The sequence below is a fragment of the Ranitomeya imitator genome, chromosome 1 (assembly GCF_032444005.1).
Source record: "Ranitomeya imitator isolate aRanImi1 chromosome 1, aRanImi1.pri, whole genome shotgun sequence".
Lineage (NCBI taxonomy): Eukaryota > Metazoa > Chordata > Amphibia > Anura > Dendrobatidae > Ranitomeya > Ranitomeya imitator.
Window position 1 is genome coordinate 811,678,216 of NC_091282.1, and position 27,252 is coordinate 811,705,467.

General features: G+C 44.4%; 1 protein-coding gene across 2 annotated transcripts; it reads left to right on the forward strand.

Annotated features, from left to right (window-relative positions):
* TLE5 (TLE family member 5, transcriptional modulator) lies at positions 1-27,252 on the forward strand. 2 transcript variants are annotated; one of them, XM_069739478.1, is made up of 7 exons: positions 1-360; positions 2,695-2,792; positions 6,199-6,262; positions 14,578-14,622; positions 19,897-19,959; positions 21,285-21,359; positions 24,295-27,252. In XM_069739478.1, exons 1-7 carry the CDS (start codon positions 328-330, stop codon positions 24,508-24,510), a joined length of 594 nt encoding a protein of 197 aa, XP_069595579.1. In that variant the 5' UTR covers positions 1-327; the 3' UTR covers positions 24,511-27,252. The 2 variants fall into 2 exon arrangements, with proteins under 2 accessions (XP_069595579.1, XP_069595570.1); XM_069739469.1 differs by having other exon boundaries at positions 6-360; positions 24,292-27,252.

The window sequence follows — 27,252 nt, forward strand, 5'->3', positions numbered from 1 at the left end:
GGCCTGCAGAGGGCGCCAAAGAACCATTCAGCCGCATACGCTGCCGCCATTAAACAAAAGGATCCTGATTAGACTGAGAGCTGGGATCTAGGCGCAGAGCTGGGACAGGCCGGGGCCTGAGGGGAGGGGGTGAACCGGGTGAAAGCGCGGGGCAAAGCATCGGGGCTAGGAAACCGACCGGTGGACGGGTAAACGAGTGCGAGACAAAGCGTAACTAAGCCTCTCAAGGCCAGGGCTGAGGGCATTGATCCTTGGCAGAGCGGCAGGAGAGGCTGCTGCTGGCGACACTGGGTACGAGATCAACACGGACCGGGGCCAGAGTGGGACATGATGTTTCCTCAAAGCAGCAGCCGCCACTCGGTGAGGACAGGCCTGTGTGTGTGTGTATATATATGTGTGTGTGTGTGTACTATGTATATGTGTGTGTGTCTATGTATATGTAATGCACCCCATACCCACCATGTTAGTCTGAGTGCAGAGCCTGTGTCTGCCATGCTTGTGTCTGCCATGCTTGTGTCTGCCATGCTTGTGTCTGCCATGCTTGTGTCTGCCATGCTTGTGTCTGCCATGCTTGTGTCTGCCATGCTTGCGAGCTCTTCCATGTTCTGGCCATGGCTGATGTTCTTGCACGACCAGCCGCCTCCTCACTGTAGATTTCTATAGTCAGACCCCATTATATGGCCGCCCGCCGTGTGCTGACACCATACTCTAGTCCGCTACCATAAGGGCGCGTTATTTTCTGATTTCCTTGCGGTAATACCCCCCTTCGTTATGGTAGGATATTATTGAGGCGTTAAAGGTTTATATTGTGGGAGATGTACGTGTCCTCACGCTGACTGTTGCTGGGCAGAGGCTTCGCCTGGTGTATGAGGCCTCCGTTCTGCCCAGGGTCCTAGAATGATCAGGTATTGCTGTAATATCCGGTGTATAGGGTACAAATGAAATGTGTCCCAATGATTTATGTACATACCCCCTAGGATAGCAGAATATATTCATTCTAAAAACCAAAGCATTAGTGTAACTGTGTCTGTCCCCCACCTATCATACATTATTGTCATTCCTGTTGAATTGTTGGGTTTATTCCCCTTATTCTTGCACTGGACAGTAATTGCATGTATCTTGCTCACGGGCCAATTGCTCTCTACTAGCGGGAACATCTACCTTGCCCCTTTAAGGGAGCAGCACACAAGGCGGGTTTGCCCTCTCGAGATGCATGCAGAGAATACTGCCAGACATACTGCCCCCCAAAGACTGATGCTAAGCTTATAGTGCCATTATTCATAGACTAGATGGTGGCCCGATTCTATCGCACCGGGTATTCTAGGATATGCATGTCCACGTAGCACATTGCCCAGCGCGCGTAGTATATAGCAATGTGGGCATCCTATCCCTGTATAAAAAAAAAAAAAAAGAATTAAAATTATAAAAAGGTTATATACTCACCTTCCGTGGGCCCCTGGATCCAGGAAGCGTTTACCGACGCTCCTTGCGCGCTCCGGTCTCAAGAGTGCATTGCGATCTCGCGAGATGATGACGTAGCGGTCTTGCGAGACCGCTATGTCATCATCTCGCGAGATCGCAATGCATGGACCGGAGCGTCGCGATGAGCGGGAAAGGCGCCAGAAGGTGAGTATATGGTGCTTTTTTTTTTTTTTTTTAATCATTTTTAGCATTAGATCTTTTTACTATTGATGCTGCATAGGCAGCATCAATAGTAAAAAAGTTGGTCACACAGGGTTAATAGTGGCGTTAATGGAGTGCGTTACACCGCGACATAACGCAGTCCATTAGCGCTGCCATTAACCCCGTGTGAGCGCTGACTGGAGGGGAGTATGGAGCGGGCACTGACTGCGGGGAGGAAGGAGCGGCCATGTTGCTGCCGGACTGCTCCCGTCGCTGATTGGTCGTGGGCATTTTGCCGCAACCAATCAGCAACTTGGATTTCCATGACAGACAGAGGCCGCGACCAATGAATATCTGTGACAGAAAGACAGACAGACGGAAGTGACCCTTAGACAATTATATAGTAGATGACTTTGGCTAAAAAAAAAAAAGAGAAAACTGTTATTTATGCAATTCCTTTTAAAAGACTGAATTAAAGGTGAAATTTGATTCCATTTCCAACTGATCAGTCGGTGCATACAGAGGGTTTTTCTTCTATTTCTGCCCTCTTCCTTCGCCATCAGGAGTGTTTTCTAAAACCACTTAAGGGGGGGGGGGGGGACTGAAAACTGATCATATGAATAGGCAAGATGATTTCCTATTTTTAGGAGGATCTTGCAGAGTATTCACTTTAAGAAAGAAAAACAACAATCTTTGCACCTATTCTTTTATACGTTTGGAAATTGTGCAGAAATAATGGTAAAGTCCAGGAGTAAGTGGATTGTGGTGTGAGTTAACTCTTGCACGCTTTGCAAAGAAAGGGGAAATCTGCAGCATACATTGAGATGGTAGAGATTTAACGGGCACAGGACATTTCAGTGTCTATTGGGATTGTGGATTGGGTAAGGTACTATGACACTCCAAAATGTCTGTACACAGTCTGCCATTAGTCCGCCGTGTGCAGGTCATCGTTTTGATTGCGTTGTGTACCTGGACCTTTGTGTCGCTGTGCCGCCACATGGTGCGAGTGATGGTGCTCAAAGGTAGTAATGCTGTCCTACTATATAAATCATTATTCCATCTCATTCCCAGGGCTCGTCTCACCTGCCCCAGCAGCTGAAGTTCACAACGTCCGATTCCTGTGATCGCATTAAAGACGAGTTCCAGTTGCTGCAGGCGCAGTATCACAGGTAGGACAAGGCCCATTTCTAGTGTGCGTGACTTTCCTAGCCGTCTTCCCTTAGTGTGCTGCAGCCTCCAGTCCAGTGTGTGTGCGCACACCATTCTACCCGCACGTTCACCAGTCCCCACTATCCTGCTTGGCAGCCAGCTTGCACCTTCCTCCAGTGCACTTCCCACAGACAGTTGTCTGTTCACCTAAATCCTGGCCCGCAGCCAAGGCTCTGCTACTGTAAGGAACTATGCTACGCAATGGTGACTGCAGCTTACCTCCGCTACTTCTCTATTGATCTTACACTGAGCTGTGAGTGAATGTTTAGATTTCAGGGACGTCGAATATTCAGGACTTATAAAGAGATTCCAGTATGTTTCAGTGATGAGCTGAACAATAGGTCCATTTCATTTCTAAATTTCCACGGCAATTCTGCAACTCCCTGCTGCGGGTATAACGCATGCGGAATTGTGGCATGCATATTCCTGCTAAACACTAGCGTTTTACAAGCGTAATTAGCTTGCAGAATGCTAGCAGTTTCCAAGCGATCTGTAGCATCTCTTGGAAAACTGATTAACAGGTTGGCAACACTTGTCAAACATAGTGTTTGACAAGTGTGACCAAGTCTTTACTATATGCAGCATTAATAGTAAAAGAATGTTAAAAATAATAAAAAAAAAAATAAACAATTGTTATATTCTCATCTTCCGACGGCCCCCGCAGCCTTCCCCATCGTCGCGATGCTCCCGTTCCCAGTGATGCCTCGCATCAATGACACCAGATGACGTAGCATCATGCGAGACTGCTATGTCATCACAGGTCATTGTCGCAAGGCATTACTGGGAGCGGGGGCATCACGAGGATCGGGAAGGCTGCGGGGGCCACTGGAAGGTGAGAATATCACGATTTTTTTATTTTAATTCTTTTTTTTTTTTTTTTCCTTTTTACAGTTATATGGTTTCCAGGGCCTGGAGGAGAGTCTCTTCTCCTCCACCCTGGGTACCAACCGCACACGATCCGCTTACTTCCCGCATGGTGGGCATAGCCCCATGCGGGAATTAAGCGGATCAATGCACTCCTATGTGTGCGGAATCCCAGTGATTCCGCACAAAGAATGAACATGCTGCATTTTTATTCCGTAATAAGTTTCCAATGCATGAAAAAAACGAGCAGCATGTTATCAAAAAATGTGGAATGCATTAAAAATGATGGGGTGCTTATGTAAGCGGTTTTAGCGGGGTTTTTTTCGATGGAAAACTACTGAAAAAAAAAAAAAAAAGCTAAAAATCCTGAACGTGTGCACATAGCCTCAGTGTTGGAATAGTGAACACAGCTTGGGGCTTGTTGCACCGTATCAATCTAGGCAACAAAAAGGGAATTTGTCATCCTATTCAAACCGCGGGCAGCATGAATAAGAACCCGGCTACACAATGGCAACCGAGTATATTTTCCTCTGAATTACTACGGCATTTCAGAAAAAGTCTACTTTAAAGATCTGTAGATCTTAGGCTATGTGCACACGTAGGAAATTTGGTGCAGAATTTTCTGCACAAAATCCACATCTGGCAGAATCCGCAGCTGCAGATTTGCCGCGGTTTTTGTGTGGATTTTCTGCAGTTTTTGCCACTGCGGATTTCTAACATGGAGGGGTGCAGAAACGCTGCAGATGACATAATAATAATAATAATAATTTTTATTTATATAGCGCCAACATATTCCGCAGCGCTTTACAAATTATAGAGGGGACTTGTACAGACAATAGACATTACAGCATAACAGAAATACAGTTCAAAACAGATACCAGGAGGAATGAGGGCCCTGCTCGCAAGCTTACAAACTATGGGGAAAAGGGGAGACACGAGAGGTGGATGGTAACAATGGCTTTAGTTATTCGGACCGGCCATAGTGTAAGGCTCGGGTGTTCATGTAAAGCTGCATGAACCAGTTAACTGCCTAAGTATGTAGCAGTACAGACACAGGGGGCTATTAACTGCATAAAGTGAATTAGAACATGATGCGAGGAACCTGATTTTTTTTTTTTTTTTATAATAAATAGGCCACACAGGGATCGTTAGGTTAATGCATTGAGGCGGTAGGCCAGTCTGAACAAGTGAGTTTTTAGGGTAAGATTAAAACTGTGGGAATTGGGGATTGATCGTATTAACCTAGGTAGTGCATTCCAAAGAATCGGCGCAGCACGTGTAAAGTCTTGGAGACGGGAGTGGGAGGTTCTGATTATTGAGGATGCTAACCTGAGGTCATTAGCGGAGCGGAGGGCACGGGAAGGGTGACATGCACTTCTTTTAAATCTGCAGCAATTCCGCACTGATTTTTCCGCACCATGTGCACAGCTTTTTTTTTTTTTTTTTTTTGACATTGATTTACATTGTACTGTAAATCACAGTGCATTTTTGCGCGGAAAAATCCGCTGCGGGTCCGCAGCAAATCTGCATTGTGTGCACATAGCCTAAGGCTGGGTTCACATTGCGTTGAACCCGTCCGTTAGACAGACTACGTTATAACGCGGTGTAACGCAGTCCGTTAACGCCGCCATTGAATCCAATGTCGGACGCATCGCTAGCGCATGCCCACAATGGGCGTGCGCTAGCGATGTGCTGTCATTGAGTGACGGACCCGAGACGCGGGCTGCAGCGTTTCTGGGTCCGTCACTGCTAGCGCAGATAGAGCTAGCAGATGCTCTGTCTGCGCTAGGGCGCTGCCATACCGGCACTTGCGTTAACAGCAGCCCGTTAACGTATGTGTTGAACGGGCTGCTGTTAACGCAATGTGAACCTAGCCTAACTGTGGCTTTTCCCAGCGCTGCTAGAGGAGACAGATCTCTTGTATAGTGGGAGGCCAGTTATTCTGCAGTGGAGCTGCGAAGAGCCAGCTGAGCTGACCTAGCATAGCTCCAGTTATGCTCGTGGCCAGATCTTTAAAGTATATTTTCTCTGAATTGCTAGAGTTTGAGGAAAATGTACCTGGCAGCAATTGTGCAACAAGGCTGATCATGGTTTGGGCAGCATGAATCGGGTGGCATATTCCTTATTTCTTTTAAGTCTTCCATAAGAGTAGAGAACCTCAGCCGTAATATGGCTGCAAAAAAAAAATGCATATATTGTATGCTTGCATGAAACATGCCTTAAACTTAGGCGTTCCCATCCTCAAAGGTGGGTATTGCTGGATTGTGCTAGCAAAACCGAGACTGGATGATGTCTTGTGGCTGGGCAGCCTGTGCCTATTACTGTGTGCCTACCCCCCTTTAAATCGCTATATAAAGCCTTCTTGAAGGGCCAGCAACAATTTATTTAAATCATAGGTTAGGCTGGTGTGACATTCTAGATAAATGTCAGCATGCAGCACTCACACAAATGGGACATATCAGCCTGCTGATCCTCTCCTAACAGATCCTTTTTGTATTTCAGCCTTAAACTGGAATGTGACAAGTTGGCCAGTGAGAAATCTGAGATGCAGAGGCACTATGTCATGGTAAGTAGTCAGTATAGGACATTTTTAAATTGTGTGTTCCAGCATGCCTCCCAAACTAAGGGTACCGTCACACTATACGATTTACCTACGATCACGACCAGCGATATGACCTGGCCGTGATCGTAGGTAAATCGTAGTGTGGGAGCTGTCACACAGACCGCTCTCCAGCGACCAAGATGCCGAGGTCCCTGGGTAACCAGGGTAAACATCGGGTAACTAAGCGCAGGACCGCGCTTAGTTACCCGATGTTTACCCTGGTTACAAGCGTTAAACTAAAAAAAAACAAACAGCACATACTTACATTCTGGTGTCCGTCAGGTCCCTTGCAGTCTGCTTCCCGCACTCAGTGACTGCCGGCCGTAAAGTGAAAGTGAAAGCACAGCCGCTGTGCTCTGCTTTCACTTTACGGCCGGCAGTCACAGTGCTGGAAGCAGACTGCAAGGGACCTGACGGACACCAGAATGTAAGTATGTGCTGTTTGTTTTTTTTTAGTTTAACGCTTGTAACCAGGGTAAACATCGGGTAACTAAGCGCGGCCCTGCGCTTAGTTACCCGATGTTTACCCTGGTTACAAGCGAACGCATCGCTGGATCGCATCGCTAGATCGGTGTCACACACACCGATCTAGCGATGACAGCGGGAGATCCAGCGATGAAAGAAAGTTCCATACGATCTGCTACGACGTACGATTCTCAGCAGGATCCCTGATCGCTGCTGCGTGTCAGACACAGCGATATCGTAACGATATCGCTGGAACGTCACGAATCGTACCGTCGTAGCGATCGAAATGTTATAGTGTGACGGTACCCTAAGACTATAATGCATTGGAAAGGACTAGAAATGCAGCTGTGGCATTCATACTGTACCATTCAACCAGCTTATATAGGACACATCAGACACTTATAGGGTGACCCGTCTGCTGGAAGGATGAAATACCTAGTTAATTCTTCTACTAGATCTCTCTAATGCAATGTCAGGAAAGTTTATAAAAAAAGTAGAAAACAACAAGGCACTCAACAAAAATGACTTGTGGATGGTGCTCAAGTAGGGTATCCAACCCGTAATCTAAGCGAAAATAAACTCATTGATGAAGGATGAGGAAATTTCATTTATTTTGCATCCAGACAAAAAACAGAAGAAATAACTGCAAATTGCCTCTTCTGAGAAAAAGAGGACTTAAACTCTACAGCGCCACCTGTTGGAAGTAGCGATCCTACAAGTCACAATCAACTCTAACGAGTCGTGCAATATGACTTAGGATAAAAGCCAAATCAGTATCTCAATCTCAAGAAATAACTGAACGTTTTCAGTCTTACATTGGACCTTCATCAGTGTATCTTGCTGGTTCAGAAGGATAAGACAGTGTGCTTCAAATAAGCTGGAAGGATGATAAGGCTATGTGCACACGTTGCGGATAAGCCTTAGGAATTTCTGGTACGGATTCTGCCTCTCCAGGCAGAAAACGCACCTGCGGATTCGTCGCCTTTTTTGTGTGTTTTTGCTGTGGTTTTCTTGCGAATTTGCTGCGGTTTTTACCCCTGCGGTTTTCTATAATGGAATGGGTACAAAAAACGCTGCAGATTCACAAAAAAGAAGTGACATGCTACTTCTTTTAAACCGCAGCGTTTCCGCAGCGGATTTTCCGCAAAGTGTGCACAGCATTTATTTTTTTTTCCTCATTGATTTACATTGTACTGTAAATCAATTGGGGATCTGCAGCGTTTCTGCACCTAAAAAAAAAACGCTGCGGATCCGCAATGTGTGCACATAGCCTTAGAGGAAAATGCCTGCGTGTGTGAAGGTCCCGGGTGCTGGACAGGATGAAGGTCCAATGTGAGACCGAAAACGTTCAGTTATTTCTTCTGGTTTTTTTTTGTCTGGATGCAAAATAAATGAAATTTCCTCATCTTTCATCAATTTGAGTGCCAAGTTTATTTTTGCTTAGAAAGTTTATAGGTCATATATGTGTAACCTGAATTATACTGCTTACAGCAACATGTGGTCACGACTCTGGGTTATTTTTTCAAGGGTGGAGGCAGTCCTGAAGATCTTCCTGCTTTACAAAGAACACTTCACAATGTGGGTGTATATCTTTGTATGAAACAGGTGGTAGGCTTGGATAAGCATCATTTTTTTTTTTTCTTGAACCCCTTCATGACCCAGCCTATTTTCACCTTAATGACCTGGCCATTTTTTGCAATTCTGACCAATGTCCCTTTATAAGAACTCAGGAACGCATCAACGGATCCTAGCGATTCGTGACATATTGGGCTTCATGTTGGTAGTAAATTTAGGTCGATAATTTTTGCATTTATTTGTGGAGAAGTCGGAAATTTGGGGAAAATTTTGAAAATTTCGCAATCTTCAAATTTTGAATTTTTATTCTGTTAAATCAGAGAGTTATGTGACACAAAATAGTTAATAACATTACCCACATGTCTACTTTACATCAGCACAATTTTGGAAACAATTTTTTTTTTTTTTTTTGCTAGGGAGTTATAAGGGTTGAAATTTGACCAGCGATTTCTCATTTTTACAACAACATTTACAAAACCATTTTTTGTTAGGGACCACATCACATTTGAAGTCAGTTTGAGGGGTCTATATGGCTGAAAATACCCAAAAGTGACACCATTCTAAAAACTGCACCCCTCAAGGTGTTCAAAACCACATTCAAGAAGATTATTAACCCTTCAGGTGCTTCACAGCAGCAGAAGCAACATGGAAGGGAAAAATGAACATTTAACTTTTTAGTTACAAAAATGATCTTTTAGCAACATTTTTTTTTTTTTTTTTTTTTTTTTCCCCAAGGGTGAAAGGAGAAACTGAACCCCAAAAGTTATTGTACAGTTTGTCCTGAGTACAGATACCTCATATGTGGTCACAAAGCACTGTTTGTGCACACTGCAAGGCTCGGAAGGGAAGGAGCGCCATTTGACTTTTGAATGAAAAATTAGCTCCAATCGTTAGCGGACACCATGTCGCGTTTGGAGAGCCCCTGTGTGCCTAAACATTGGAGCTCCCCCACAAGTGACCCCATTTTGGAAACTAGACCTCCCAAGGAACTAATCTAGATGTGCGATGAGCACAGAAGTTTATAACGCAGAGCCGTGAAAATAAAAAATCATTTTTCTTTCCTCCAAAAATTGTATTTTAGCCTGCAATTTTTTATTTTCACAAATTGGACCCAAAAAATTGTCCACTTCTGTGTACGCCGATACCCCATATGTGGGGGTAAACCACTGTTTGGGCACACGTCAGGGCTCGGAAGGGAAGTATTATTATGTTTTATTATTATAGCGCCATTTATTCCATGGCGCTTTACATGTGAGGAGGGGTATACATAATAAAAACAGGTACAATAATCTTGAACAATACAAGTCACAACTGGTACAGGAGGAGAGAGGACCCTGCCCGCGAAGGCTCACAATCTACAAAAGTAGTGATGTTTTGAAATGCAGACTTTGATGGAATGGTCTGCGGGTGTCATGTTACGTTTGCAGAGCCCCTGATGTGCCTAAACAGTAGAAACCCCCCACAAGTGACCCCGTTTTGGAAACTAGACCCCCAAAGAACTTATCTAGATGTGTGGTGAGCACTTTGAACCCCCAAGAGCTTCACAGAAGTTTATAACGCAGAGCCGTGCAAATAAAAAATCATTTTTTTCCCACAAAAATAAGATTTTAGCCCCCATTTTGTTATTTTCCCAAGGGTAACAGGCAAAATTGCACAACAACTTTGGGGGTCTAATTTCTCCTAAGTACGCTTATGCCCCATATGTTTTGGTAAACCACCGTTTGTTGGCGCACGTCAGGGCTCGGAAGGGAGGGAGCACCATTTGACTTTTTGAACGCAAGATTGGCTGGAATCAATGGTGGCGCCATGTCGCTTTTGGAGACCCCTGATGTGCCTAAACAGTGGAAACCCCCCCAATTCTAACTCCCAACACTAACCCCAGCACACCCCTAATCCCAACTCTAGCCATAACCCTAATCGCACCCCTAACCCCAATGCTAATCTTAACCTTATTTCCAACCCTAACCCTAATTCCAACCCTAAGGCTATGTGCCCACCTTGCAGATTCGTGTGTGGATTTTTCCGCACAGTTTTTGAAAAATCTGCTGGTAAAAGGCACTGCGTTTTACCTGCGGATTTACAGTGGATTTCCAGTGTTTTTTTGTGCTGATTTCACCTGCGGATTCCTATTGAGGAACAGGTGTAAATTGCTGCGGAATCCGCACAAAGAATTGACATGCTGCGGAAAATACAGCACAGCGTTTCCATGTGATATTTTCCGCACCATGGGCACAGCGGATCTGGTTTTCCATACGTTTACATGGTACTGTAAACGTGAAGGAAAACTGCTACGAATCCGCAGCGGCCAACCCGCTGTGGATCCGCAGCCAAATCCGCACTGTGTGCACCTAGCCTAGTTCTAAGCCTAACGTAAATATATTTTCTTTATTTTATTATTGTCCCTACCTATGGGGGTGATTAAGGGGGGAGGGGGGCTTGTTTGTTCTTTTTTTTTTTTTTTTTTTTTTTGATCGCTGTGATAGAACCTATCACAGCGATCGAAATGTACCTGGAACGATTCGGTTGGCGGGCGCATGCGCAGTGCGCCCTTTTGGAAGATGGTGGCGCCCATGCAGAAGACGGACGGATACCGTAAGGGACACCGAAGGTCGGTAAGTATGCGGGGGTGGAATCGGACTGCGAGGGGAGCGGAGCACAGGACGGGGGCGGTGGATCGGTGGCGGGAGCAGATCGCGGTCTCCAGACATGGCCGATGATATTGCAGCATCGGCCATGGCTGGATTGTAATATTGGTGAAATATTACGATTGCTCTGATTGAAAGTGAAATGTCATTTTCAACAGCCAATCAGAACGATCGTAGCCACGGGGGGGCAAAGACACCCCCGCCCCCCACCAGGGCTGAAGTATCGCTCCCCCCTGTCCCTGCAGGTCAGGTGAAATTACAGTTAACCCTTTCACCCGGCCTGCAGGGACTCGATCATTCTGTGACACAGCATATGCGTCACAGGTCGAATTGGCACCGACTTTCATGACGCATACGCTGTGTCACAGGTCGGGAAGGGGGTTAATAAATTAACTTCCCATCAATATGATCGAGGGGTCTGACTGCTGTGACCCTCAGCAGTTCCAAAAGTGGGGCTCTGTAGAACCCATCTAATAAGAGTGAAAGTCGACCACAGCTGTTGTAATATTTAAAGCAGTAGTCAATGTATCTCTATGTATAGACATAAATTCCAGCCTTCTGCCGGCAGTATACACCTAGAGAGCCTTCAAATGTGTCCCTCAAAGACAGTCTTGGCTTTTTGAGATGACATTTGATAGGTTCAAATTGAACCCCAAGATGTCCTCCCAAAACTAAGTTGAACATTGTTACATTTCTCTTTTTGGCCTTCTTATTATGGGCCCATTAAGTCACAACTGGAAACTATCTGAGACACAAGTAGCTGTCTGCCTTCCATCTCGTCTGTGTTTATTACTAATCTCAAGGGTGAATGCATGCATTGCGGATTCACCAGCAGACAATCCACAGGGTGATACAGGATCTGGCTATAGATCATTCTTCCAAATGTCATCCACATATAATGGATAATGGCTGACTGCACACAATGATTCCGATTTATCAATAACGGCTATCCCCCTCGCTGGCCTTGATGACGGGGTGTGTTGGAGTCACTCTTGAGCCATGAAAAGGTGCATGAATAAAGAGCATGGCGGGTGCTTCATTGCGCTATGCCCGAAATATTGCTCCAGTACTTTATTTCTGGCATGCGGAATGCTGCAGCTTGCCGTGAATTGCATGAGCTGTGACGTCACGCCTTTCCGCTACCCAGCTTCGCCTATTTTGGTGGCACTGGTACAAACTGTTGTGAAAACGCCGAAAGATACAAGATTTTGGTGCCATTCACAATTGCGCCAAAATGTTGCAACTTTTCATAGCAATTTATAACAGGAATAGGGCAAAATTGTTTTGATGAATCAGGGGGCCAATGTCTACTATTGTGGGGGGGAATTCATAATATACCACCCCCATCACAGCCCATTTATACTGAAATCTGCAAAAATCACAGCAAATTCAAGTTTAGTGTATAAATGATTCAGAACACAAATTGGCGACTCATTGCTAATCTAAATTTTTCCAGTCAGTGGTGAACCTGGTCTACTTGGGACAACCAGAGAGTCCGATGTCGGAGGGTTCCTCTTGTGTGGCATAGCCCTCTATTATAGAAGAAGCCAATAAATCCTTGCATTACAGCAGCCTCATAGACTCTAACTGGTCACATGTCATTCTTTTATCCGCAGGTTTGGGTTGTGTAGGTGCTGCGAGCTGTCCCGGTCAACTGGCTGAATAGCTTGTTTCGGAAAGGGGGTGTTTTCTGGGGGAGATTTAGGTTGAACAGACACATGTTTACAGTAATTAAGATACAATACTACCTCCTGGTTCAGGCTTTGGGGGGCTCCTAGTTTCCAGCAGAGTGTAGCCTCTGTGTATTACACATGTATTGGATACAATTTGCATAATTTTCTTCCCACTTGAGAGGCCGGTTTCTCATTCAAGGGTCCTTGCTAATGCCAAGTTTTTGTGACCAATTTAGGAGGCCTCCCTTATTTTATTCCCTTGGAGAAGCTCTTTACTCTCTCAGTTCAGGGCAATTAGGTCTTTAATTATGTCTGCCAAGATGTAGCTGCAGATGTTTAAGCAGCCAGCAGTGCTCCTGCTTGGCATTAACCCCTGAGGGCAATTACAGAAACCTTCCTGTTTTTATATGGGGTAATGATCCTTGCCTCCTAAAATCCACCTCAAGGGACCTTAATGCCTGTCAGTGTAAACAAACAGAGCTTGTGCAAGGCATTGTTGAATTTCTGATGATACTAGGCTGTAGCTGCCTGTGTTTATATTCGGTTGTAGCTGGGTAGGAAGGGGTTACATTGGCTAGGAAAGACTTGGATGCCTGAGAAACCAGAGTTTGAGTAGTTTAGAGCTGGCTGCCAAAAAATAAATCCACCTCCCTTCTGACCCCCCTGCTCTTCCCCTCTCAGCAGGTCTCTGGCTTATCCCTCTCTTGTGGGGTTATGCCATTCATTCACTTTTCCAGACAGCTGCTTGTTACAGGATGGGGAGGGGAGAGGGCCAGGGCACAGTGTAAATCTGCCTAAAAATCTTTCAGGGACTTGTAAGACAAAGAGGTCAGACTTTAGGGAGGGGGCAGCTTACCAGACTCTGTGTGTGTGTGTGTAAAATTATATATATATATATATATATATATATATATATATATATATATATATATATATATATATATATATATATATATATATATATATATATATATATATATATATATATATATATATATATATATATATTGCACATCTATATTCTCTGGCAAAACTAGCATTGTCCTTGAAGAACCACTTTTTAGGCTGTGTGCACACATTGCGTTTTTTTTTGCGGTTTTTCCCGATAAAAACGCTATAAAACCGCAAAAAAAAGCATACAATAAGCATCCCATCATTTAGAATGAATTCCACATGTTTTGTGCACATGATGCGTTTTTTTCCGTGAAAAACGCATCGCAGTAAAAACCGTAGCATGTTCATTAATTTAGCGGATTTCCCACTGCAAAATGCATTGGGAAATGTCTGGAAAAAAACGCGGCAAAACCGCATGCAGATTTCTTGCAGAAAATGTCCGGGTTTTTCTCGGGAATTTTCTGCGAGAAATCCTGAACGTGTGCACATAGCCTTAGAAAGCAATTTTGGGTGGTCACTTTAAATTGGTTTCTCGGTGTATGAAACAAAGAGCAGCATTAGGTGCTTGCCATTTGTCACAAATAGTTGGCTGTGATCATGTAAATGTGGAAAGGCTCAAATGACCACTGTTAAAATGCACCTGTTCAAGGGTGGCAAACTTTGCTGTGCCATCGGGATCTGTGGTCAAATCACTGATGGTACACATTACAGAAGTGCAGAAAGCTTCCCCAAGTGACCCTCTAACGTATTTTTAGAAGTCCATTGGTGACTGCTGTCCTGTTAGACCAATATCCATTTCATTGTAAACCACTTTACCTGCTGAATCAAACCTCTCATTATTATATACCATGTAGAAACCGTAAGATCACTGATCACATATGGGACTTCATGTAGTCTGTAGCAAAGTTACTTCTGGAGTATTATTGAGTGGTTTCATGTTGGGGTCCTTTCACATCATTTGTATCGATGACACTGTTTCTTTGTTCCTGAATGTATTTCTACCTGTTAATTTGATTTCTCTTCCCAGTATTACGAAATGTCTTATGGACTAAACATTGAAATGCACAAACAGGTGAGTGCTTGTCTTGAGGTCTGTGTAGAATTCACAGAAAGGATTCTTATCAGTTTCTCTTTTCCAACTCAACCTTCCAAGTTGTTGCCCAATGTCTGTACCTGCATTTGGCATCTATAATTTTAGAGGTCATTTTATAAAGTGACGTTTTTCCAAATGCCTTTTTTTTTGTCCAACGTTTCTCAGAATTGGAAGAGTCCATTCTATTTTTGCGACATGGTTTATTAATAAGCGTCATGTACATTTTTAATAAAATCTTATGCACCACTTTTAATTCTAGTCCTGAAGATCTGCCTTTTTTAATAAACCTCCTATAACATCAGGTGGCGCTCTAGTAATGCCGAGAGGCTCTACAAAGCGATGGGAAGTCTCTGATCTGACTTTTAAGCCACGCCTGAGCATAGGAGGAAAGCTGATAAACGAGAACATTGTTCTCCAGAAAGTCCAATGCCCGAGTGATGCCAACCAGATTGTTGCTGTAGCGAGAGTGGATGTGTCTTGAACCACCACTTCTGCAAAAATGTATATCGGCTGTTTTCTCTGGTGGATCTTGACAATAGAAATGTAGCATCTGAAAAATGAGGGGTGCTGATATGTACGGGTTTGTGCTGGAGACTTTAGACTTGCTTTACAAATAAATATATACATATATATTTCTTGCTGAGGCTTTGGAAAATAAGGTATTCAAATTATGTCCTCCAGAAGAATGAAAGCCATTCCTATAGTGCCACATGTTGGAGATGACTACTCTAAAAGTCCCGTGATATCTCTGAACCTTAAACCCCTAGTCATTTTGGAAGGCCTGTTAATTCTAAACGAGATTTTCTTTGAAAAGTAGCTCCCTCCAATAGTTGGCGCTAGCGATGGATTTTCTTCTAGATGAAGGCTCTTTGTGTTTCCATACTACAAGCTTTGAGTCCAGTGTTATGAGCAGCATTAACGTACCTGTATGTTTCCCACCTTTGGGAGAAACCCCCTTGGCACTGGCAGCCTACATTTAGTAGCACAATGTCTACTCCTAATAGAACTATTCCTGAAGGCTGAATGTTGTCACACATAGTACCAGCTTTCCCAGTAATTGTATAAGAATCAACACTTCTGATTTCTTACTGTATGCTTCCCTAATAATAATAATCTTTATTTATATAGCGCCAACATGTTCCGCAGCGCTTTACAGTTTAAGGCTACTTTCACACATCAGGCTTTTTGTTTCAGGCACAATTCGGCAATGTCTGGGGGGAAAAAAAAATAAAAAAGGATCCGTTTTTTCCCATAGAGTTGTATTAGCGCTGGATTGTGCCTGATGGCCAGACGTTTCATCCGTTTTTGCCAGATCCGTTCAAATAGTCGTTTCTGGCGGACGGAGAAAACGTCCACTGCAACGTTTTTTGTCCGGCGGAGAAAACTGCACCGTGACTGAATCGGCCAAAAACACATGAAACGGAGGTTTTCACATCATTTTCCATGCAAATCATGGAGACTTTCCATGGTGAGAAAAGGGCGGATTCTAGAGATGTTCTTTAGGTGTAAAGTTACCTTCACACTGAACAACTTAACAACGATATCGCTAGTGATCTGTGACGTTGCAGCGTCCTGGATAGCGATATTGTGTTTGACATGCAGCAGCGATCTGGATCCTGCTGTGACATCGTTGGTCGGAGCAGAAAGGCCAGAACTTTATTTCGTCGCTGGATCTCCCGCAGACATCGCTGAATTGGCGTGTGTGACGCCAATTCAGCGATGTCTTCACTGGTAACCAGGGTAAACATCGGGTTACTAAGCGCAGGGCCACGCTTAGTAACCCGATATTTACCCTGGTTACCAGTGTAAAAAAAACCAAACACTACATACTTACATTCCGGTGTCTGTCGCGTCCCCCGGCGTTCTGCTTCCCTGCACTGTGTCAGCGCTGGCCGGCCGTAAAGCAGAGCACAGCGGTGACGTCACCGCTGTGCTTTACGGCCGGCGCTTACACAGTGCAGGGAAGCAGAACGCCGGGGGACGCGACAGACACCGGAATGTAAGTATGTAGTGTTTGGTTTTTTTTACACTGGTAACCAGGGTAAACATCGGGTTACTAAGTGCGGCCCTGCGCTTAGTAACCCGATGTTTACCCTGGTTACCCGGGGACTTCGGCATCGTTGGTCGCTGGAGAGCTGTCTGTGTGACAGCTCTCTAGTGACCACACAGCGACGCTGCAGCGTCGCTAAATGTGACGGTACCTTTAAGTGGCATGAGCGGGCAAGAGATTGTATATGGGAGGTGAAGGAGAGATCGGAGTCAAACATAACACCCAGACAGCGCGCCTGCTGCCGGGGTGTTATTATGGTGCCACCCATGGAGAGGGAAATGTCAGATTTAGGGAGGTTAGTAGATGGCGGGAGCAGAAGAAGTTCAGTTTTGGAGAGGTTGAGTTTCAGATAGAGAGCCGACATGATGTTGGAGACTGCAGGCAGACAGTCAGTGGCGTTCTGTAGTACAGCAGGAGTAAGGCCAGGGGATGACATGTATAGTTGTCGTCAGCATAAAGATGGTACTGAAAGCCAAATCTGCTGATAGTCTGTCCAATTGGGGCTGTGTAGAGGGAGAAGAGAAGGGGGCCCAATGACTGAGCCCTCAGGTACCCTGACAGTGAGAGGAAGAGGAGATGAAGTGGAGCCAGGAAACAGAACACTGAAGGAGCGGTCAGAATGGTAGGAAGAGAACCAGGAGAGAGCAGTGTCATTAATGCCTAGTGACTGGAGCCTAGAGAGTAGGAGAGGGTGGTCAACGGTGTCGAAAGCTGCAGAAAGGTCGAGAAGAATGAGCAGAGTGTGGTCACCCTTAAGGTACCTTCACACATAACGATATTGTTAACGATATCGTTGCTATTTGTGACGTAGCAACGATATCGTTAATGAAATCGTTATGTGTGACAGCGACCAACGATCAGGCCCCTGCTGGGAGATCGTTGGTCGCTGAATAAAGTCCAGAACTTTATTTCGTCGCTGGACTCCCTGGAGACATCGCTGGATCGGCGTGTGTGACACCGATCCAGCGATGTCTTCACTGGTAACCAGGGTAAACATCGGGTAACTAAGCGCAGGGCCGCGCTTAGTAACCCGATGTTTACCCTGGTTACCATGCTAAAAGTAAAAAAAACCAAACAGTACATACTTACCTACAGCCGTCTGTCCTCCAGCGCTGTGCTCTGCTCTCCTCCTGTACTGGCTGTGAGCCGGAAAGCAGAGCGGTGACGTCACCGCTCTGCTTTCCGGCTCACAGACAGTACAGGAGGAGAGCAGAGAAGCAGAGCGCAGCGCTGGAGGACAGACAGCTGTAGGTAAGTATGTACTGTTTGTTTTTTTTTTTACTTTTAGCATGGTAACCAGGGTAAACATCGGGTTACTAAGCGCGGCCCTGCGCTTAGTTACCCGATGTTTACCCTGGTTACCGGCATCGTTGGTCGCTGGAGAGCGGTCTGTGTGACAGCTCTCCAGCGACCAAACAGCGACGCTGCAGCGATTCGGATCGTTGTCGGTATCGCTGCAGCGTCGCTAAATGTGAAGGGGCTTTTACACTTTGCTGTCAGAAGGTCATTGGTCACTTTGAGTGCAGTTTGTCGAATGTAGGGGGCGGAAACAGGACTGTAAAGGGTCTAGGAGGGAGTGAGTGGAGAGGTAACGGGTAAGGCGGGAGTATATCAGGCGCTCCAAGAGTTTAAAGATGAAGGGGAGATTGTGGACCGGTCTGTAGTTGTTTCTGCAGGATGGATCGAGAGCGGATTTCTTTAGTAATGGAGTAATGATAGTGTTTGAAGGAGGAGGGGAAAATGCTAGAGGAGCGGGAGAAATTAAAGATTGTAGTTAGGTGAGTTGTGACGACTGGAGAGAGAGACGGGAATGGGGTCAGTGGTGCATGTAGTCAGGTGAGGAGCCTGGAGACTACTTCTTCTGTGATGGGATCGAATGTGGAGTGTGAGCCAGGGGAAATGCAGGGAGGGATGGGAGTCACTGAACTTGGTGTCTGGGAGCAGATTTCCTGACAGATATTGTCTATTTTCTCTGTAAATATAGTTAATATACTTGGTAGGCTTTTTTTCTTTTGCTCCACATATAGCATTATATTAAAACTAGATGGTGGCCCAATTCTAACGCATCGGGTATTCTAGAATATGCATGTCCACGTAGTATATTGCCCAGCCGCATAGTATATTGCCCAGCCACGTAGTATATTGCCCAGCCACGTAGTATATTGCCCAGCCACGTAATATACAGCACAGAGCCACGCAGTATATTGCCCAGTCACGTATGTAACAGGTTAAAAAATAAAAAACATACCATCCAAAGAGCCCATTGTAGTTCCGGCGCTTGTGTGCGGTGTCCGGTCCCAGGATTGGTATGAGCGCAGGACCTTCCATGACGTCGCGGTCACATGACCGTGACGTCATGGAAGGTCCTTCTCCCATAGCATCTTTGGAAGCGGAACATGCCGCTTGCAGTGCCGAGGAGAGGACGCGACGGCGGAAGGTGAGAATAAGGTTGTTGTTTTTTTTTTTGTTTTTTTTAAATTATTATTATTATTTTTAACATTAGATCGTTTTACTATTGATGCCGCATACGCAGCATCAATAGTAAAAAGTTGGGGACACACAGGGTTAATAGCGGTGGTAACGGAGTGCATTACCCGCGGCATAACGCGGTCCGTTACCGCCGGCATTAACCCTGTGTTAGCGGTGACCAGAGGGGAGTATGCGGGCGACAGGCACTGACTGCGGAGAGTAAGGAGCGGCCATTTTCTTTCGGACTGTGCCCGTCGCTGATTGGTCTCGGCAGCTGCCTGTCATGGCTGCCGTGACCAATCAGCGAATGAATAACCGTGACAGCAGGACAGACAGACTGAAGTGACCCGTAGACTATTATATAGTGGATAATGACATGCAGACTACTTCACTCAACCTAGGATTTGGCAAAAAATCCTCCCTTCTGTCTTCTGAATTCTTAGATTCAATGCAGTCTGAGGCTGAATTACATAGAGAAGGTCTGCTAAACTCAGTACTTCTAGTAATCTTGGCCCACCAGCAGCTCTCTGCTTGGTCTTCATAATGAACGTGTATACTATAGGCTTCGAACCTACAGCTTGGTATTTATTGAGCATGGGCAAATTATTAAAAAGCACAGCAACATATTTGTGGCTAGTGATGCAGGGCTGGCCAGATTTGTGTTCCCAATAATGAATTCTCTGTGGAAATGGTCATTCTTTATAAATTAATCTGTGGTGTCTTCTGTCTACCAGGCTGAAATAGTTAAGAGGTTGAATGGGATCTGCGCGCAGGTGTTGCCTTATCTCTCTCAGGAGGTATGTTTCGGACAGTGCTGATACAAACTGTGTAACAGCTTCCGGGTACAAGACTTTAAAATGTTGTGTTCAGACATTATTGTGCAAAGGGAACCTGTTGCTTGGTTCATCCTGCCCAAATCACAGGCGTCATGAATCGGAGGCTGGCTGCATGATTGCAGCCATAAATAGGTACATCTTATTTTTTTTTTTCTCTGATACTTACTGTCGTTTTAGTGAAAATGTAATTTGAAGATCCAGCTTTGGCCCATTGGTAGAGTAACAAGTTCAGAGCTTCTCCCACATGAATCAAGGAACAGGTTCCCTTTAATGCAGTCATAGACTCCTTTTATATTATTATTATTATTATTATTAATTTATATAGCACCATTAATTCCATGGTGCTGTACATGAGAAAGAAGTTACATACAGGGTTATAGATAACAATTACAGTAAACAAATTTACAATGACAGACTGGTACAGAGGGGAGAGGACCCTGTCCTTGCGGACTTACATTCTATATATCTAGGTACTTTGCTCTACTATGGCTTCTTTTACATATACTGTGTTTTTTCTGGCTGTTTTTGCAGCCCCAATAGATATCTATGGGGCCGCAAAATTGGCCAGCAAAAATTCCACGGTGTGCTGTATGGCCGTGAGGGACGTATTTGCAGCTGTGATAAAAGATCGAGCCAGCTCTCTTTTTCACGGCGTACGGACACGGCCCCCATTGAAAGTCGCTTCCGGTTGTGCAGGACGCCGTTTTTTTTCCAATACTTCTTCAATAGTATTGTAAAACTGAAAAAGGCGATCTGCAAGTTTTGTTTTTTTTTGCGGTCTGTTATTGCGGCAGACCGCCTTTTTCACATTAATACGGCACGCAATAACGGGCCGCAAAAAAAGGCAATCTAAAAGTAGCCTAATGTTTCTAAGTCAAATATTCAATAACGAAATGTGTATTGAAAGAACAGCATGAGGCACTTGTTACCACCTCTCCGTCACTCCCCCATATCCCTCACCCCCATATCTCCTTCTGGTGTGCAACAATTAATAAAGTTCTTTAAACGGGTCTGCTACAATAGTGAGAATCCATTAGCTGGAAACTTGCCCTGGTCTTCTCTTCTCACAATCAAGAAGTGGTTACCCTCTTATATGTATTTAGTCTACAGCAGGGCAGGACACAGCCTGAAATAAGTTTCTTTTCATACGCCATTCTACTCTCAACATATTTTTCCTTGTGGGGGAAATAAAGGAATTACCAATAGTTACAGACAGGCTAGGAATAAGACTTTTTATCATTTCCATTTTACAATGGTTACTTACTAATCTTGATTTCTTTTTGTAGCACCAGCAACAAGTCCTTGGAGCTATTGAGCGGGCAAAGCAAGTGACAGCGCCAGAGTTGAACTCCATCATTCGTGTACGTGAAAAATCTGCTAAGATTGCTAGAATGATTGATTTAAGTTTTTTTTCTTAACAGCCGCTTACACTAGCCGATCCTGAGCCCTAAGCCAGGGGTGTCAAATAATGAGTTGGTGATTAAATTATCACCTGTGCAGTACAAGGAAATCTGAAAACATGACCTGTTTGCAGCCCTCTAGGAATGCAGTTTGACACCCCTGCCCTAAGCAACCGTTGATCGGAGGTTATTTAATAGCCTATATACACAGGCCCCCACTGCACAGTCTGTAATAGAGAAAACATTCAGTCTGTATAGGCTGCCATTGCCCTCGGTAGCATAGGTCATGTTTACACATGACGTGATGCCGGGAAATATGTTTTGTACAGCACAAAAGATCATTCCACCCAACAAATTAGCATTAATCCTATTTCCTTAGAATAGGTTATAAATGGCTTATCGATGGGGGTTCCAGAACTTTGAATAGAGTGGTGCTCTGGTATTCATCATGGTGCTTCTCCATTTGTGACACTGGAGACAGCATTAGAGGGTCTATGGGGCTGTATAAAACAGTTTAGCAGTGTGACAAGCTGGTCCCTGGAGGCTCCACCTTCAGCCATGGAGTGAGGGGAAATGTGAGGAATGGGGGTGGATCTTGGGGCTCACCCAGTGGTCAGACATATAGCAGCTTGCAAAATTATTTATTTCCCCTTAACTTTTTACCTATTTTGTGATATTACAATCATGTCAAGAGAGGGCCACACACCAAAACTCTCAGCCTGGGCGAGGAGGGCATTAATCAGAACGGCAGCACAGAGACCAAAGGTAACCCTGAAGGAGCTGCAGAACTGCAGTATCTGGCCATACGACCACAAGAAGCAAAACACTCCATAGATGTGGCCTTTATGGACGAGTGGGCAAGACTATAAGACTATATTTTTCAAGACACATCGGACCATAAGACGCACCTAGGTTTTAAAGGAGGAAATTGGGAAAAAAATTGAAGCAAAAAAAAAGGTCAATTCTGTACTTAATATCCCCTATCCTGGTATATATGGCCTCCCTCATCCCTACCCTGGTATGAATTGCCCATGGGAGTATAGCAAGGTGAATTTTCTTTTCTCTTAAGTAGCGGCACTCGTGACCGCTGACACTGCTTGCTAGAGAGCACTGAATACTCGCTGCTCTGCGCGCACATAGTCCCTGCGTGCAGCTGCCCTTCGTCTTGCAAGCATCACATGATGTCTATGCCATCCGCTGCTAACAAGTATAAAGCAGCTGCTGGCATCAGGACAAGATGCTGCGAGGGAGCGCTGGGAAGGTAAGTGTAATGGTTTTGTTTTGTTTTTTTAAATATTTTCTGATGGGCCATACATACCAGGATGGGGGTGGGGGCCAATCATTCGGATGCTATTAAAGAGACATGAATATTTGCCTTGCACGCCCGTGGGCATGGAATGAAGTGAATATTCATTTCTCTTTAGCAGCAGGCACAGGAGTTAGCCGCAGCCACCGGCTCCTGCCTCTGTGACCCGCTGCTCTGCCGATTCCGCTCCCCCACCTCCCCACCACAGCCAGAGCTGGTACATCCAGACTATAAGATGCACCCCCATTTTCCTCCACATTTTTGGAGAAAAAAAGTGTCTTATATTCTGAAGAATACAGTAGTTTCCCCTAGTAGGTTCATCAGGAGAACATACGCTATTCTTTGTATTTAGCAGAAATGGTTTACACACAATATCGGATAAATAACAAGATAGAGTATGTTCTGGTAATGAATTGAGACCTGCTGTTCACCAGAAGAAACAATCTAACTTGAGCTGGAGCAGTTTTGCCTTGAGGAATGGGCAAAAATCCCAATAGGAAGCTCTTGGAGACTTATCCAAAGTGACGTGCAGGAGGCTCTACAAAATACTGACTTTATGGGGAGTGAATATTTATGCATACTGAAGTTTTCAGGTATTTTGTCCTATTTTATTTGCTTCACAATAAGAAAGCCAAATGTTCAGTTATAGGCATGTCCTTTATATGAACTGATGCACAACCTAAAAAAAAAAAAAAAAAGTGAAATTACAGGTCGTGAGGTAGCAAAGTATGATTAAATGCCAAGGGGGTAAATACTTTTGCATGCCACTGTACACATGTGCTGTGAATAGGCAATCGTTATCTGGAGTGAGAAAACCCCATTTAGTTACATTCACAGTTTAGACTATATTCCGTCAATCTTTTTGGGGCTGTTTTTTGATCTCTGAAGTATGGTCATATTTACAATTGGATGGCAATTTTCTTTAAATCTATTTGTCTTTCAAAAGCAAATATTTCTTCCATTATTGGACATGTGGGATTGTGTGTGTATTAAACTGCCAGACAATAATTGATGTTCTCTTGGCATGTTCTCAAGGCTCCAAGGGTGTTAATGTCCACAGTTCAATGGCAGACTGCTCTCACCTGATCATACACTCACAATGACAACCCATTTTAGGAGCGTGTCCCAGAGCTGAAAGCAGCTTGCCATTGCCAACTGTACCTTGTGTGGAATTTTGTGCCCCTTACCAGACACAGAATAATACATAGAAGACTCGTATCATGTCTCCTGTGCATACTATGAACCGAGATCTTATTGGAAGTTGACACATAGTATCTGATATGGCTTCCAAAATGTAAAAAAGGTCAAGGTTTTTATGTTGCTCTTGGAAACCTAGCAGACCCACATTCTCTATCAGGGGAGCATAAAGATCTTATCAGGCTGGCTCTTTACCCTCCAGATTTACATCTAATGTCTTCCTATATGGAATAATGGGCTTGTTCAGAAACATTGTCCATCTCAGTATAACCTTTGTATAGTTGAATCCCATGCAGTGCTTACAACTTGTGGTATATCCGTTGTTGCTGTTCCTGGCAGTGATGACTGTCAGGCTGACCTGTTTTTTTAATATATTTCCCTTTCGTACAGCAGCAGCTTCAAGTTCATCAGCTGTCCCAGCTCCAGGCACTCGCCCTCCCTCTTACGCCACTACCTATGGGACTACAGGCTCCGTCTCTGCCTGTTAGTGCCAGCAGCGGGCTTCTCTCCCTGTCCGCACTGGGCTCCCAAGGACATCTCCCCAAGGAAGACAAGAATGGGCACGACGGAGATCCTCGACCTGATGATGACGGTGACAAATCCGATTAAAACCATGGATGACGTTGGATGGATAAAGGTGCAGCGTAGTTGTAACTCTAGCCCTGCCAGGTGGAGTTACATTGTAGAGCCTTATCCCATCATGCACTGGAACAGCTTCTTGTGTCCACGGGTTTCTGAAAGCAGGACACTGGCAGCCAAGGGGGTTATTGCATTTCTTGACACTGTATATGTATGTGTACATATATGGAATGTACTGCGAACAGTATTGTAAATTGGCTGACTTCTACTAAAAGCACAACCCCCATCTTTTCTACAGAGTTTACCTTTCCATGTTGATACATTAGTGTAGTGCTTATTTTAAATGCAGCTCTGGAGCACAATGATTTGGAGGCTGTGAGGCTCCCTGCTGGAGGTTTCTAGGTCAGTTGTGTGACCCCCTTATTTACTGCTGTGTAATTGGCTTTCTTCCACCTCACCCTTGTCGCATGGCAGCAGAATGTAACCCAATATAAAAATGATGGCGGCCATATATCCATCATCTACTCACAATAGATAGGCCGTTCTCTTGTGCTGTACTTATGCATTGAACTCTAATTTATGGGAAGAAAATACCATCACCATCTTCTTGCACCTTGGAGCCATCACTTTCTTCTTTCCTTTTCTCTCCTCCTCCCTCCAAGGTTCGGGGCAGGCACACAATCTTTTTTTTTTTTTTTTTTTTAATTAGATTATTAAAGATAAGTATATCCTATAATTTTACAAATTTCATGACTGATGCCTTCCTGCTGCAAATCTATGTGTTCTTTGTCAGTTCTATTGCTTTTCTGTGCTTTTCTAATTTTTGGGTGAAAGGAGCTTTTTGGATAGTCCTTAATCTTTTACTGAGTACTGCTCTAACTTTTACTGTTGTTTGGAAGATATTTTTCGAATTGCTGACAGGAAGGATTTTATTTTTTATGGGAATACAAACCCTCGTTCACTTTTCAGTGACCCTGTTCTATGAGCAAAATTAATGTCTTATAGTCACTTGTACCCACTGTCGATAAAAGGTGCATCTAAAGAAAAATATAAGTATCTTTAGAAAATAGCTACAGCAATGCTGGGCCTGTCAAAATTGTTGCCTAGTATTAAGATATTAATGGCCTCTCCTCAGGATAGGTCATCAATATTTGATCAGTCGGGGTCCAACACCTGAATCCTCCATAGACAAGTTGATACTTGGGGCCATAAACAGGAAAAGTTGCACTCTAGTACTTTTTTTTGTTTATTGTATATGTAGGTGGCTGCTCCTAGTATGCACCTGTTGACATTAGCTTGGAAGTGCCAGTCAGTCTTTTGTCATTGATACTTAGGGTCATGACTGGTGTACAGAGCCAGAACACCACTCTGCACACAGTCGTTGCTATTCCTGTGTGCTGCAGCTCAAATCTCATTGAAGTGAATGTGATCTGAGCTACAGTACCCAAGAACAGCCTCCACAGGGTGTACTATTCCAACAGATGCTGTATCCGTGTACACGGAGTCAGAAATTCTCAGCTGACTGTTGAGGTGCTGGGAATCACAGATCTGTGGGGTGTAAGAAATGGCATACACAGAGGATGGCCGTCAATTCTGACGGTAGCTTTTCTCACCGAAAACAAAAGACTCTGTAATCTGAAATACCAGTTCCTTGTCTGCCCTGACCTTTTTTTCAGGGCTCCCATTTTTGTTTCAAATAAATGTTCAATATCTGTCAATAGAGCTTAAATGGGACGTCAAGTATCCTAAAATGGTGCTTGGTTAAACCTGCTGAACTACATTGTGGCTTCTTGTTCCCTAGACTGGGTTCTGAAGGATTGCTGGTGCGGATGCATTGATTCTCAATACACACACTAGCTCCTATGGTAATCTACATGTATATTGACTTCTGAAAACTTTCTCCAAAGCAGAGTATCAACAGAACAAACTCCCATGTCCCTACATCTGCTGTCTTTGAGGTCTCTGTTCAAGGAGCAAACACTGACTTTCGTGTAAATTATGCAGATTCAGCATTATCCCGGTACCATTCTGTATAACTCCAGATCACATTAAATGTTCGAAGAACACTTATTAGTAAATGGATATTGTGAATTCTATACTGTGGAAAGAAGTGGTCTCTGCAAAACCAGTGCTGCATTTTTAATCCCAATATAGGGAGGAGAAATCTACGGTACTTTGATAATAACTAGGGATGAGAGAATAGCTTCCGATAACTCCTTATTTGAAAAGCTATGGCGCTTACCTAATGGCTGCATTGGAAACCTGGAGCGCTCCCGATAATCAGCTGTTCAGTGCCGCGGCTGTATGTGTCACGGCTGTGTGACCGTCACGACACAAGTATGGAGCGCCTGTTTATTGAGCTCTCCATGCATGTGTTGTGACTGTCATACAGCCGTGACACATACAGCTATGGCACCGAACAGCTGATTATCGGGAGCGATCCATTTATCCGGGTTCCCGATGCAGCTATTCGGTTAAGGTGTTATCCGAAGCTATTTGCTTATCCCTAATAACCCTTTGCCCCACAAAAAATTTCATGGCACGGTCAGTTGTTAAAGTAATTCAAAGAAAGCAGATATATGATGCCCTTACATATGTTTGAAAGGTAGCATGTACCCAGACCAGGTGTGTGCCCTGTACATAGACCTGTAGAAATACTCAAAAGCCTCATTTTATTTTATTTTTTTTCCTTGTGTCTAAATCACTGACCATGTTGGTATTCTGTGTGGAGGGTGTGACTGTGCCTTTTTCAATAAATTGTTTCAATGCCTG